The sequence below is a fragment of the Coregonus clupeaformis genome, unplaced genomic scaffold, assembly GCF_020615455.1.
Source record: "Coregonus clupeaformis isolate EN_2021a unplaced genomic scaffold, ASM2061545v1 scaf3464, whole genome shotgun sequence".
Classification (NCBI taxonomy): Eukaryota; Metazoa; Chordata; class Actinopteri; order Salmoniformes; family Salmonidae; genus Coregonus; species Coregonus clupeaformis.
The window spans coordinates 1-15,763 of NW_025536918.1; the positions used below are offsets into that span (position 1 = coordinate 1).

General features: G+C 45.3%; 1 protein-coding gene across 1 annotated transcript; it reads left to right on the forward strand.

Annotated features, from left to right (window-relative positions):
* The first annotated feature begins 248 nt into the window (after positions 1-248).
* On the forward strand, positions 249-4,368 carry LOC121568824 (protein phosphatase 1 regulatory subunit 29). Its single transcript, XM_045220270.1, is given in 11 exon segments — positions 249-737; positions 740-840; positions 842-892; positions 1,007-1,026; positions 1,028-1,103; positions 1,258-3,123; positions 3,125-3,169; positions 3,171-3,216; positions 3,267-3,398; positions 3,401-3,426; positions 3,429-4,368. Coding segments are annotated over 11 exon segments (2,838 nt in total). The 5' UTR covers positions 249-508; the 3' UTR covers positions 3,675-4,368.
* Positions 4,369-15,763: the final 11,395 nt, after the last annotated feature.

Here is a 15,763-nt window from a genome sequence, read left to right on the forward strand (position 1 = left end):
TGAAGACACTCCATCTGTATGCAACACTAGCCTTTTGTGTTCTATATTGTTTGCTACAGTCCATTCTGTACATTCCATGTTATTATTGTCATTTGCCACTCATTGTTGCCTCACGGTTTTCCTCTCTTCTCTTCCACAGACTCACGTCTCTCCAGCAGATCTGTTTCCTAACCAATCAATCCACAAGACCTCTATCGTAGAGAGTAAGAGTATGAGGAATAGCTGTTTCACTCACCACGGCAGTCCAACATGAAGTGACAAGACATGGCGACTCTGCTAATCACCATGACGACCATACAGCTGTGACTGGCTGTGTGAAGCCCCTCCCTCTTTTTCTACACCCAAGCTAAACCCCTCTCCCCTTTCTGAGGACAACCTAGCTACCCCAGTCCATCCCCCACGCTCTTTCTCCTTTAAAACCTCTCCATCCCTTATTTCAATCCCACGTTTCCTCCATCTTAACAACACCTCCCTCTTCATTCGTCCTCCTCCTCCTTCCTCCATCATCATGCTTAGCAGGCTTCGCACTCACTCCTCCTCCTCCTCCTCCTCCTCCTCCACCTCCTCTCCATCCACCCCCATCCTCCTCATCCTTCCCTCTCTCCTCCTCTTCCTCCACCTCCCGAGCCTGGTCTGGGGGGACTGCTGGCTGATCGAGGGGGACAAGGGCTACGTGTGGCTAGCCATCTGCAGCCAGAACCAGCCTCCATACGAGACCATCCCCCAACACATCAATACGGTCTACACGACCTGAGGCTCAACGAGAACAAGCTCAAGATGATCCCCTACACCTCCATGTACCGCTTCACCAACTCACGGACCTCAACCTCACCAAAGAACGGAGATCTCCTACATCGAGGATGGGGCCTTCGCTCAACAGGCCAATCTACAGGTACACTGGGTGGTGGGTTGGTGGATGGATTGGTGGGAGGGTGGGTGGGTGGGTGGGTGGGTGGGAGGATTGATTGATTGATTCAATCTTGACGTAATCGTGGTTCTCTCCTAGGTCTTCCAGCTGGGCTACAACGACCAACCTGACAGAAGCCATGATGAGGGGCCTGGGACGGGGTTGCAGTGTCTTCCTCCAGCACAACCTCATAGAGGTGTGGCATTGGTTGAATTTAGTTTATTTATGTAGTTTTAAAGTATTTCAGTGCTACTATTTACTAAAGATAAATTGATATTTTTCTGTATGTACAACATGGTTCAGATTTTTTAAAAATATATTGCTTTCTGTCTCTCTCCGTTCTCATCAAGGTCATTGGCAACAATGCATTGGATGAGTGCCTCAGTCTCAACAGCATTGACCTGTCGTCCAATAAGCTGGCCCGCCTCGAACCGTCCACCTTTACCATTTTGAACCGCCTCATGGTGTGTGAGCTGGCTGGGAACCCCTTCCACTGTGGCTGTGACTTGTACAACTTCCTCACCTGGCTGGAGGCCTTCAATAACGTCACACACACCTACGACCGGCTGCAGTGCGAGACCCCCAGGGAGATGTTTGGCTACCCACTCCTGAGTCCCATTGCGTCTGGCAACGTCGGGCACAACGCTCGGACGATTCTGTCCTCTGTCTGCCGGGACGGGGTCTTCATCCCTGGGATGACGTCTCTCCCGCCGGACTCAGATTCCTCCGGAATGGGCCCGGACATGTTTGACCGCGTGGGTCCGTACCACCAGCCCACCACCTCGTCTTCCTCCACGGAGCACAGCTTCAGCCCCAGCATCAAGCTCCACCACGTGTCCCTCTTCACGGCCTCTATCATGGTCCAGATCCCCAGACCTTACAGCAAGATGTACATCCTGGTGCAGTACAACAACACCTTTGTCTCTGACGTAATGAACCTGAAGCTCAAAAAGGAGATGATCACGCTGAACAAGCTGAAGCCACACACCAACTACACCTTCTGCGTGGCCTCCATCCGGATCTCCCAGCGCTACAACCACACCTGCCTCCAGTTCTCCACTCGAGCCCAGAACCCTGACGACATGCCGCCAAAACCTTCTACCACCACCCACTACATATTGACCATTGTGGGCTGCCTCTTAGGGATGCTCTGCATCCTGGGCCTCATCTACTATTGTCTGAGGAAGAAGAGGAGGCATGAGGAGAAGCAGAAGTCCATCTGTGTGAAGAAGACGATTCTAGAAATGAGGTATGGTCCGGACGTGGCGGCGGCCGTGGGGAACGACCCGTCTGCGGTGCAGAAGCTCCAAGAGCAGGCCCAGGGTCAGGGCCACCACCAGTACCAGCACCACACGCACGGGGGCAAGCTGCCTATGTCTGCCTCCTCCTCCTCGGGCATGCTCCACTCCGCCAACACCTCTTCATCTAGACTCTCCTCCATCCCTCAGGATAAGATGGCCACGGCCTTCTCCGAGGCCATGCTGACCAGCAAAGGCAACTACATGGACGTGAGGACGGACGGGGTGATGAGAGATGGAGGGATTGGAGGAGGACAGGGAGGGATGAGGGATGAGGATCTAAGAGAGGAGGACGGGACGGACTTTGGGGAGGATTCGGACGACGACGGGCGAGGCTCGGCCTCGGAGATCTCCACCATCGCCATGGAGGTGGATAAGGTCAACCAGATCATCAATAACTGCATCGACGCCCTGAAGCTGGACTCTGTCATGGCCGCCTCCTCCACCGCTTCTTCCACCACCACCGCCACCTCCTACCCCACCTCCCCGCCGCCCACCTACACTTCCTCCTTGACCCGTGGCCTCATCCCCCTCTCCCCTGGCGTCAATGAGACCTGCCCCGGCCTGCCCTCCCCTACCACCAAGATCCCCCCTCCACCGCCGCTCCCCTTCTCCGTCCCTCTCTCGGAGCGTCCGGGGATCAGCGGCGGGGGGTTTGTGTCGCCCCCCTACCGGCCCCCTCCCCCTGCGTCCGCTGTGCGCCCCATCCAGAAGCAGATGAGCGCTGATGCTGCGGTGGTGATCAGCACCGTGAAGAAGCAGTGCAGTACCTCGTCCTGCAACTCCATGGGACGTGACCGGGAGCGAGGGACCGGAGGAGGAGGCCGGGTCTACAGCCTGGACGTCCAAGAGCCCCGCAGCCCAGACCCCTGCCAGCAGTACACAGGAGAGAGAGGCAGCCCCGTGGGGTGTGGAGAGCCCCCTGGAGCGGCTGCCTCTGGTGGGGGAGCGGCGGGGAGGAGGTGGGGGGTGGTGGTGGGTGTGGTAGTGGAGGTGGTGGTGGTGTTGATGGTATTACCAACCAGCATCACCAGCACCAACAGCAGCAACAGCAGCAGCAGCAGGGACAGGGACAGGGGCAGGGTCAGCAGGGAGGACTACCACTGCTCAGGAGCACCGCCACTCCGTCCCGGCCCTGTACTACGAGGGCTCCCACCAGGGTTCGCCGCACCAGAGGGCCTCCTTCCTCAAGCCCTGACCCGCTCCCGCCGTGACGCCGCCTCCACTCGCAGCTCTCACCTTCCCGCCACCAAAACTACTCTGGGTACTCCTCCAGCCCTGAGTATTCCTCAGAGAGCTCCCTGAGGATCTGGGAGAGGTTCCGGCCCTACAGGAAGGGCCAGCGGGATGAGTCGTGCTACGTCACGGCCGGGAACGCCTTAAGGAAGAAGGTGCAGTTCGCCAAAGGGGAGGACCTCCACGACATCCTTGACTACTGGAAGGGCGTGTCAGCCCAGCAGAAGCTGTGAAAGGAAGACAGGAAGTGAGAGTGAGACATTGTGGTAAATTGAGTTTTGAGTAATGATTCTCTTGTTGATCCCGGTGAACCGCCAATTTGAGATGCCAGCCGAAGGAAAAAGAGAGAAAATGAAATGAATGAGGGTGATGAAAGAGTTGAGTCTGACGGAGCCTGATTCATTTACAGTAGGTTTCATTGATCCGTGTTATCATCAGCAGGACCAGAGCTGAGAGAGATGATAGTACAGCAGGGTCATTGTGACAGTGAATGGAGTGGACAGTAGCACTACTTCTGGAACCTTCTCATCCTCTTTGCAGTTATAATTAGAGACAGGGAGCCCAGGCCAACCATCCAATCAGTATTCAGTGAACACTTCATGTGGAATTCACTTGTTGGAGTGTCATTCTCTGTGCCACGCTTTCATCTGTGTGTAGCGACAGGAACTCAGATGAAGTAACGCATGTTTGTGTCTGCGTCGAGTGTATGCGTGTGACATCGAGTGTACTGTATGTGTGTGTGTCTGTGTGTGTGTGTGGTATGAGTCAGTCTAAACTCCTACACATGTTTTTTGGCGCATGTAGGGCGCGGAGATAATGTGTGTGTCTGTGTTGGTGAGACAGAAACACAGTGAGATAATATACCCAGAGAGAGAGAAAGAAAAAGAGAAAGAGAGGGAGAGAGAGAGAGAGAGAGAGAGAGAGAGAGATACAAAGGGGGGAAAACATTGTGATTTTGAACAAAGCTGTCAAGCAGTCTCTCCCTCCTATCCCTGAGATCCGCCCTGCTATTGGATACTGCACAACCATTTGCATTTCAATAGTGGCTGTCCCAGACACACAGTCACACAGACACACAGCAAGCGGAGAGGAATAAAAAGGAAAAACTGAAAACACTGAAGGAGTCTTTACGGTGTGAGGATGCAGGCTTTGGTTGTGTCTCAAATGCCATCCTATTCCCTGTATAGTGCACTACTTTTGACCAGGGCCTATGGAATAGGCTGCCATTTGGGATGCAGGCTTAGGGTCTTCAGTCACCCACAGCACAGGACTAGCCAACCAGGCAGGCAGGGTAACGTACTGTGAAGATAGGGAATTTACACAGCAGTGTTAAACAGTAGCCCCGCCCCAAGAGCAGAGACATGCAGCTAGGAGCAATAGGGAGGAGTAGGAGGTATTTGGCCCTGCATGCTGATATATGATCAGACATTTAACCTGGACCCTGTGAATGTGAATCATATTGTGAAAAGCTGTATTGTTGTTATTGGTATCTGGGGTAGGGGTCGCTGTGACTCACAAGGTTCTATTGATAGATAAAGAGAGAGATGGAGAGAGATGGAGAGACCCACAAACACAGAGAGAGATAAAAATACAGTAAAAAAAGAGAGAGGGAGAGAGATACATTCTGCGTATTGTATATTCATGTAAGCAGATTAATGTGGTTTAACAGAGATAAAATACAAACCATTTGCATCATTTGATGTGAGCACTTTGTGTGCTGCTGTCAATCCTTTTGTCTCGATGAATGTGGCTTGAAACGTCCATGCCACATTTAATAATGTGATCTAAAATGGATCATTGTTTTTCACTGGCGACCCACTTCACACACGTTTACCCACACAGTTACACTGTACAGCAGTTATAGCTCACGGGAATACTGTCCCTCTTATTTCATAGAAACTGAATGAGGGGCGGAGAAAGAAGGTACACCTTTAATTAACACCAACACCTCTTTTTGGATATTAACACCATGAATGTCCACTTTAATTAGACACACTAATTAGCAATTAAACAAGACTGTGTCATGGGGAGGTTGTGTGTGTGTGTGGTTGTGTGTGTGTGTGTGTGTGTGTGTGTGTGTGTGTGTGTGTGTGTGTGTGTGTGTGTGTGTGTGTGCACGCACGCTCGTGTGTGTGTGTATAGGGTCGGTCAATATGCATCGGTGGGTTGTGTGTAGAGTGTTTAATCTAAGCTAATTGAATTAGATCTGCCTGCCTGGCTCGAAAGTTGATTAGGAGTCTGTTGTTTTATGCCCTTAGGGTCATTGACCTTCTGTAGCCTATCGATCCGAGGCTAAGTTATCCACAATATGGGATTGGAATATTGACAGGCAAGTGTGGAGAAATGCACAAACAAGGACAGAACAGCTCATATCCACCTACACACACATACACACACACACACACACACACACACAGAGAGATATATAGAGAGGGCACATTCACCTAATCCACTTCAATGCATGACCCAGCTGTTAACCTTTTCAGTGGAGTGACCTGTATATATTAATACTATAGGAGGCAGTCTGACATTGTAACAGCTGGCTGCTTATCAAGGACCAGTGTTGGGGATTAGTGAACTACATGTAGTCCAACTAGTAATTAAACTACATTTTGCAGTAGCTTGGTGGTAGTTGAATTAAATTCAGTAGTTTTCAGTAGTTCATTACTTTTCTGCCATGTAGCGGTCTAGCTAACTACTGGAACTACACACTACGTTTTTTGCAAAAATAAAAGGAAATATGGCATCAGATCTGCCTAATTCTCACTTGAAACATCGTTTTTGTGTTTAATAGGATAAATTACACATTCTTTTAACATCTGACTACAGAGTGATCTGTTCTTGCTATTTGTATTCTATGACATTTCAGATTTAGATATAATTTTTCATGAAGTAGTTTGGATGTAGTGAACTGCTTTTAAAAGTTACTTTAGTTAGTAAACTATAAACTATTTCTTAAGGGTTGCTTTAGTGTAGCTTAACTTCTTCCAGTGTGAAGTCATTGGTAACTTGGTAAACTATATTTTCCGAGTAGCTTCCCCAACACTTTTAAGGACACACTGATAGGGTGTAGAGTCACTTCTCTAGAGAAATGGCAAACGGGATATCCTGTGCTGAATTCTCCCAGGTTAGATAGGCCGATATGACTTACATACAGCATCTTAGTGCATTGACTTAACTGATAGATTTTATTTTTAATAGGGGTCAATAGGGTACGTTTCTATCAATAGCAACAGTGTTGTAATGTGGTAGCCAAGGAAATACTTTCCATAAGCAGAACATGTTCCGAAATGAAGTGAATTTCAGTACCTCTCTCTCTTTCTCTCGCTTATTCACTCTCTATCTCCTCTTGTATGAGTGTTCACTGTTCCACGCTGTACACACACACACACACACACACACACACACACACACACACGCCCCTCAGCGCATGGGCCTAATGGGAATGTGGCTTCAGCAGTGTGTAGCGATCGAACACGACATCTCTGCATGGGCCTCAGCAGCATAACACCTGTCCACCTTTATTCAAGGAGAAAAGCTGGAAATCACCTTCCTCCGAGAGGGGGATTGTATTAGCTCTCCTCCTCCACAAAGGGGATTGTATTAGCACGCCCTCCTTTTCCACTTTCTCTCCCTCTTGATGTTCCCTTCTTTTTCTTTTTTCCAAGTATGTCATCTTGTTTCACCTGTGAAGAAATAATGCCTAATTAGTACAAACCAGTGTGTGAGTGCGGTTAAAATGAGTAAATGTTATATAAATGTTACCTGGACGTTACAAGGGGTGTTTTTTTCGGTTCCCACAGCTCGCTCTGGTTGAAGTAGTGTTGAGTTATGATTGGTTTATGATGTGAGACTGATCCGAGGTCAAAGGTCAGATTCCATACAGATCCATAGTGCCGCCATTTTTGTTTTCCATTGGAACCGACAAGGTAATGGAAGGAAACAGTCACAATGCCAGCTCTCTCAGTGAAAGAGGAAATCTCACTGGATTTACAGAACTCTTTCCAGACTCTCCAGTCTTCCTGACTGAAACAGCTACAACAAACAAACAATTATGGGGATTTAAAGGTACGATGCCCACTGACCTCCTCTCTCAGAGACACTACACTTGAAAACTCTACAGAGGAACTGCTATGCTACCGGAGGCTAACTGTGACTGACTCTGCCCTTCACCATTCACTCACTGAGGGATTCTCAAGGAACCTGGGAGAACATTTAAAAACACACGTCGGAAAGGTGACTTTTTTGTAATTTTGGCTCCAAATCCCATTGACACGTGTGGAGAAAGTATCCTGCCCCTTCAAAAAGACTCAAATGGTTGACAAAACTGTGAAAGGAATTTCATCTGTACAATCAGTGCCCATACATACAACCATTACAACTGCCACCATTTTGAGTGTGTTCGAAGTACAATGTGACAAAAAAAGAAGTTTGGTTTGGTAGTTTCATACTACAGTTTCATACGTTTCAGATGTTTTACGACTCAATTTGCCATTGGTTTGTTTTCTATTCTAAATTGTCAACTGTTTTACTCAATTTACCATTGATTAGTTGTTCTGTTCTAAAATGCTAAATAGGATGTATAAATCACTAGGAGGAGTAAGACTGAAGCTCATTCAAGTGCTCTCCTGCTCAAGGACCTTCCTCGATCAACACACACAGTTTCCACAACGTTCCCCGAGTGCATCTGTAACATCATAGCAACGTTTGCTCATTTGTAAAATTGTCCTTTAGCAAATTACAGTGGCAATTATATTTGTATTTTGTAATTTAAAAATGTTTAAATGTGGGGGCTCTTCTCTCGGCTTGCTTGCACAAAGGTTTTTACGAGAGCTCTTGCAATGGTTTTACTCTCATGTTGCCTATGCCTCCCAGTCCAACATTTCAAAGCTATTTTGATCTAATCAATTCTTTCAACTCTGCACTGGACATACCAAGGAGGGTCTTTGGTCAAACTAGTGCACTACATTGTGAATAAGATGCACAATATAGTGAATAGGGTGCCATTTGAGACATAACCCAGATATACTAATCTCCCTCCACTAAGTCATCAGGAATGGTCAAAGTTTTATGTTCTAAAATAACTCACTGCTGTTGTCTGTGTTTAAATAATACATGGTTTCCCTGCTAACTCCCAGCGAGCGGTGTAATGGTTGTGGTTTAGATGAGCTGTTGTGTTAAGTGGCATTTGTTTGGGCTTATGAGATATTTAGAAGAACAGAGCTGTGTTTTGGGGCATAGAGGTTGGAAACACCAGAGGCTGGATGCTGGATATAGAACATGGAAGACTGTATTCTATAGCACTGACCTAAAGTAGTTAAGAGTACATTGGTGGCCTACATGGAGCCTTTGGGCTTGGTTTGTTTTCCATAGCAGGTTGGAGTGTATACCTTGTACCTTGTGTACTGTACCTAGGGAGACTAGGTACTCCACAACAATTTAAAAAAGCATGGCATCACCTCTATGGGGACCACAATAAGCATTAAACATATAAACATAGATCGGACCCACTCTTTTTTCATAGTACTCACAAGAGTCACTGCCTAAAATCAATAAGAGTTTGAAGCCTACTCTGTTAGCTACTGTATTCCTCCATCTTTGTTGTTGCATCCTCGTTGCCTCAGCAGATCCCTGGGAAGCATCTATAGTTGCTGAAAAAGGCTTTTAACAGTGTTGTTATAGTCTAATCCTGTTGTTAGGGTTGGGTCTATCTCTATCTCAGCACTCTGCGTGAAAGATCACACACTTTTTACATTGAGTTTGTAATACCTACTTATCCCGCTCTATACTTTCCATGAGGCCCTGTTTCTGACAACTAAAGCCCGCCTAGAGACAGTGATGCTGCGTCCCAAATGGCACCCTATTCCCTATATAGTGCACTACTTTTGACCAGGCCCCATATGGCTCTGGTCAAAAGTAGTGCACTATGTAGGCAAGAGGGTGCCATTTAGGACGTAGAGAGACAGATATCAACAGCCATTCATGCGGCCATGAAATCAATGCTTTATGTTGGATGCTGTGCTTCATGACATGGTGGAACAGTGTGAGTATTTGAAGAGTTTTCCATGTCTCAGAGAATGGGTTGAAAGGCCCAGTGATGTCTCTAGTTGTGCCCCAGCGGCCCTCTCTTCACATGGATGGACTGTGTGTGCAGACTGCAAATGGACTGTGTGTGTAGACTGCAGACAACAGATAATGAAGATAAGTCAATGGCTCTCTAATCGTGCTGTTCACTTTGATCAGTGATCGTCTACCCCAAAGCTGTATGGAACAGAAGGCTACTGAGCTGTGACTGTAGTGTAGCAGAAAGAGAGAGAAAGAGACTGGTTGTAGCAGACACTGACTATATAGACGCTGCATAGAAGAAAAGAGCAAGAGGGGGATGGAAACGGAAAGAGAGAGACAGAGGCTAGTGACAGGCTGGCTGTATGGAAGGAAGGAATGGAAGCTATCTGGAGAGAGAGACAGAGAGGACAGAAGGATGACGATAAGACAGCCTGACTGCACCAATGGAAAATAAGCTATAGGAAGCTAAGAGCCCATTTATGCTTGATCCCAAAATGTGGTCGGAGGCTCCATATGGATGGAGTGACGTAATTGCGGAGCCTCCGGAGGCATGGAAAGGCCAAATTTAGCTCTGTACCGCATCACTGGGCGCCTCTTAAGTTTTGTAAGAATGCCGAGGGCTCAATATAGCTCCGCAATGACATGATTGGTTGACGGTAGGTGAGGGTGGGAGGTCCGGTATAAACACATACTCACTTCCATGACAACTTCCTTCACAACAGCTCAGCGCTGCTCGGCAAAGCGCAATAAGTATAAAGGTCCTGACTTCTGCAGAGGCCATATCACCGTAAATTCTGCACGGCCAATGCATACGGCAGATTGACCATGCAGCGCCTTTTAAGAGGCAGGCAGAAAATAAGCTGTAGCGAGAACATGGTGTGACATTGATCATTGTCAGTTTGCAGCCACATTACAAAAAGCATAAAGTGGATTACTTTTCCATGGAAGTTTTCTCCACCTCTTTTTAAGCTCTTTATCTCCCTCCAAGCATTAGGACCTCTAACTGCTATAACACTGGGCCAGAAAGCCAGGAGGACAGCAGCTTTACGGCTGAAAATGGGGCTTAATTTCACATTTTGTCTCCATCTCTATTATGGAAAAAGCAGGGGTTACAGATATAGGATCTTAATTTGATCACTCTTTTGTTGCTGAGAATTTTCCTGCACCGCAGGAAATGCAGATCAGCTTTGTGATTTACATAAATTCACTGGAAACCCACACTAACACATGGTTGTATTAACAGTATTGTACTTTTCATGTAGCCTACTTTTGGCCAGCTAATAGTCTAACCACCGATCAAGGAACGTTATGGACTAAATGTTCAAATCCTGTTGCTGCAGGATTATTTTGCTGTGACAATATAGGTCATATTAAGATCCTGTATATCTTGGGCCAACTGTCTCTGAAAAGCACAATTCATTTAGAAGCTACGACTAGTGACACAGTATTAATGTTTACCCATAGTTTATTACTTTGGATGAATTACTGTCTAATGGACCTTTTTAATGGATTTAAATAAATAGTATTTTATAAACGATAATTGACTGATATTGAAAAGTGAAAAGCAGAAAATAAAAAACTTTTGAAATACAGCACCGTTTTGCTAGTTTATAGTCATACAACTCAATTCACATGCAGTTGAAAGCCTTTTTTGACCCGCTGCATGAATATTTAAGTCGCTAGGTTTCCACTTGTAGTTTAAGAGGCGATGTTTTCACGTACAGTTGTTACTGCACTTAAATGTGAAGTAGGGATGATTGTGCTTCTTTGGGCTTCAAAGTATTTTACTCTGAGTTTAGTATACGTTTTGTGTGTACCTCTCTCTCTGAATGTGAGAACAGTCCTACGGCTGGGTGCTGGGAGTGTATTGGGGGGATAAGGGGAAGCCTGGTAGGCAGCCAGCTTGCAGCCCCTCAGGCCTCTTGCTAGTCCACTCATTTCCTCAGGCTATACTAATCTGTTTATCTGCCAGAGAGAGAGAGAGAGAGAGAGAGAGAGAGAGAGAGAGAGAGAGAGAGAGAGAGAGAGAGAGAGAGAGAGAGAGAGAGAGAGAGAGAGAGAGAGAGAGAGAGAGAGAGAGAGAGAGAGAGAGAGAGAGAGAGAGAGAGAGAGAGAGAGAGAGAGAGAGAGAGAGAGAGAGAGAGAGAGAGAGAGAGAGAGAGAGAGAGAGAGAGAGAGAGAGAGAGAGAGAGAGAGAGAGAGAGAGAGAGAGAGAGAGAGAGAGAGAGAGAGAGAGAGAGAGAGAGAGAGAGATTAAACAGAAGTGAGCCATGTCCTGAACAGCAGGTAATGATGGGCTCTTCAGAGAGGGGGAGACGGAAAGAAGTATTTCCAGAAACAAGTACTCTCTAGAGGGGAGATGATCCCAGAGCCTCAGCAGGAAGCCTCTAACAACTTTGATCAGGAATCTGTCAACTGACTGCTTACATGGACCAACAGAATACTGAACACACACACAGAGAGAGAGAGGCGTGGGAAGAGGACAGCACTACAGAACAGAGGCTACTCAGAATCATTGGCACGCCTCTCTGGTATAGAACAGGTCTGAGAACAGATAGTAAAATCCTGCTCACGTTCCCACTAGCTTTCTCCTATCTACTCCATCATAATTATCCTCAGACAATAGCAGGCCTCATTTCAGACTTATCTTAGCCTGGGCTCCATTGTTAACCATGACACTGGCTTCCCTGAGGTCCAACTGAGGATCCTAAAATGCTTTAGGCCATCAGCATAATGGCTGATGTCACTGTTATTATAACCAGCCTAAAGAGTTAAATGGTTTTGTTATCATGATAGGGTTAATTCCAACATTAGTCCATGATGGGGAATAATCGGTTTGATTTGTTCAAGGATGTGCCATGGAAAAAAGTACTACTACTTCATGAAATGTTCATTTTGCAAGGCAACAAACAACACTCTCTTTTCTTACATTTGTCCTTTAAATGAAAACCATCCCTCTCACTCTGCCTTTCAGGCTGAATGTCTTCAGTACAAACTGAACAAATAGAGGTCTGTATCATTACTGAGCTTCAACTGTTTGTGTCTGACACGTGTGGTTGCTAAGAAGTCTGTAGTTGGACAACTTGTATAGGAACAACAACCACACTAGCACTGTTTCTGCCTCCACGGTGCTATTCTGAGCTATAGCTCACATGGCTGTGTGGGAGTCTTTGTAGGCTGGGCGTCTTCATACTGAGAGTTGAGCTTAGTTCAGTTTGATAATTATGTTATTCTTTTCGGAGTAGCGTTGCTTGTGGGATGGGGGGAACAGAGAATGGATATGGTTTTGATTTTGGTAGTGTTCCTTGTTTAAAAGAGGATATTAACGACGCAAGATTGATAAGACCGATAACTCTGTTATATTATCAGAAAGATCTTTCTTGGCAAAGTTTTGCAGATGCCTGATTAGTTTGTCTAGCCTGTCAAATAATAGACCGAAGTCCTTGGCAAGTGAGGGTCAGGAGTTCACATCAACTGTCTGAGCAACAATTATCACAGCCAGGATTTGATTAATTGTCAAATATGTTTATGATTATATTCTTCTTTACTATCTGTCTGGTTGGGCACCCAGTTATACTGTTTATACTTTGTAGCCCCTGTATGGAAGCATGCTAGGCCTCTGCCAAGAGGTCTGAATCGCTATGGCACAGAAGGCCCTACACTGCAGGGTTGCTTGTTCAGATCCATGAGCAGGAGAGCACTACACAGAGCTTTTATACCTGTCCCAAATCAAGGCTCAGGAATGTCCAAGACAATTATCTTGTATAATTTATTATGATGATAACATAAAAAATGATTTGTTTTCTCCATGTGCACATACAGTACCAGTCAAAGGTTTGGACACACCTACTCATTCCAGGGCTTTTCTTAATTTGTACTATTTTCTACATTATAGAATAACAGTGAAGACATCAAAACTATGAAATAACACAAATGGAATTATGTAGTAACCAAAAAAGTGTTAAACAAGTCAAAATATATTATATATTTGAGATTCTTCAAATAGCCACCCTTTGCCTTGATGACAGCTTTGCACACTCTTGGCATTCTCTCAACCAGCTTCATGAGGTAGTCACCTGGAATGCATTTCAATTAACAGGTGTGCCTTCTTAAAAGTTAATTTGTGTTATTTCTTTCCTTAATGCGTTTGAGCCAATCAGTTGTGTTGTGACAAGGTAGGGGGGGTATACAGAAGATAGCCCTATTTGGTAAAAGACCAAGTCCATATTATGGCAAGAATAGCTCAAATAAGCAAAGACAAACAACAGTCCATTACTTTAAGACATGGAGGTCAGTCAATACGGAACATTTCAATAACTTTTCAAATTTCTTCAAGTGCAGTCGCAAAAACCATCAAGCGCTATGATGAAACTGGGTCTCATGAGGACCACCACAGGAATGGAAGACCCAGAGTTACCTCTGCTGCAGAGGATAAGTTCATTAGAGTTACCAGCCTCAGAAATTGCAGCCCAAATAAATGCTTCACAGAGTTCAAGTAACAGACACATCTCAACATCAACTGTTCAGAGGGGACTGTGTGACTCAGTCCTTCATGGTCGAATTACTGAAAGGACACCAATAAGAAGAAGAGACCTGCTTGGGCCAAGAAACACGAGCAATGGATACTAGACCGGTGGAAATTTCTCCTTTGGTCTGGAGTCCAAATTGGAGATTTTTGGTTCCAACTGCCGTGTCTTTGTGAGACGCGGTGTGGGTGAACGGATAATCTCTGCATGTGTATTTCCCACAGTAAAGCATGGAGGAGGTGGTGTTATGGTGTGGGGGTGCTTTGCTAGTGACACTGTCTGTGATGTATTTAGAATTCAAGGCACACTTAACCAGCATGGCTACCACAGCATTCTACAGCGATATGCCATCCCATCTGGTTTGGGCTTAGTGGGACTATCATTTGTTTTTAAACAGGACATTGACATCCAGGCTGTGTAAGGGCTATTTTACCAAGAAGGAGAGTGATGGAGTGTTGCATCAGATGACCTGGTCTCCACAATCCCTCAACCTCAACCCAATTGAGATGGTTTGGGATGAGTCGGGCCACAGAGTGAAGGAAAAGCAGCCAACAAGTGCTCAGCATATGTGGGACCTCTTTCAAGACTGTTGGAAAAGCATTCCAGGTGAAGCTGGTTGAGAGAATGCCAAGAGTGTGCAAAGCTGTCATCAAGGCAAAGGGTAGCTATTTGAAGAATCTCAAATATAAAAAATATTTTGATTTGTTTAACACTTTTTTGTTTACGACATGATTCCATATGTGTTATTTCATCGTTTTGATGTCTTCACTTTTATTCTACAATGTTAAAAATAGTAAAAATAAAGAAAAACCCTTGAATGAGTAGGTGTGTCCAATCTTTTGACTGGTAGTGTATATAAATTACATTTTTCTAAGGTTTGGTTCCCAAAGAGAAGGTATGGATTTAAAAGAATCTGTGAAATATCTGTGAATTTTGTACTGACTGTAAAAAAAAAGATTTGGAAAAATAATATGATTCTATGGCTTTTTGTCTTCTGAGCTTGATCTGTCTGTGTGTTTCTTTTTGGTGGGTTGTTTCTTCTGTTCGGGGTGGGGTTTCGGGATCAAGGGACGACAGTTTTAAGTACTTGATTATCTATGTCCTAAAGAGTTTAAAGAATAGAGAAATTTAACAAGTGAATTTAAACAAAGAAACAAAGTTATATTTGCATGATTTCCTGTATTTTTTAAGAGAATAAATATATTGTTGTGTTTAACGAGTGGATGTATGTTGAAAACAAACAAAACCGTAGGGACTGAAATACAGTATTTGTCAAACTAATTTCTAAGATTTAGGTTAAGGTTGGCTTTCTTTTAAATCTCTGATGTTGAATAGTTGCATTCATCTTTATCGGGCTTTCTGGTTTTAAGTTTCAGCCTAATGTATTTTCTACTGACTGTAGTTAGCATTGCTATATTTATCGTATTGTTTCTGGCCAGAGGCTGGTTGAGTTGTGTGCTATGGAAAAAACCTTCAAGCCTGTGGGTTGTTAACATCCATTTGTTTGGAAAGCTACAATGTTCTCTCTTTCTCTCTATTACACTGATTATTCTCACCATCCCCCTTTCTTCAAGCACAAACACTGCTTCTGTTGTGATTATCTATGATTACAGTAGCAATGTGTGTGCTTGAGAGAGGGTGTGTTTACTAAGGAGATGCAAGCGTGTGCCCACACACACCACACACCACACACACACACACACATACCCTCTGCACATGAGAAAGGTTAG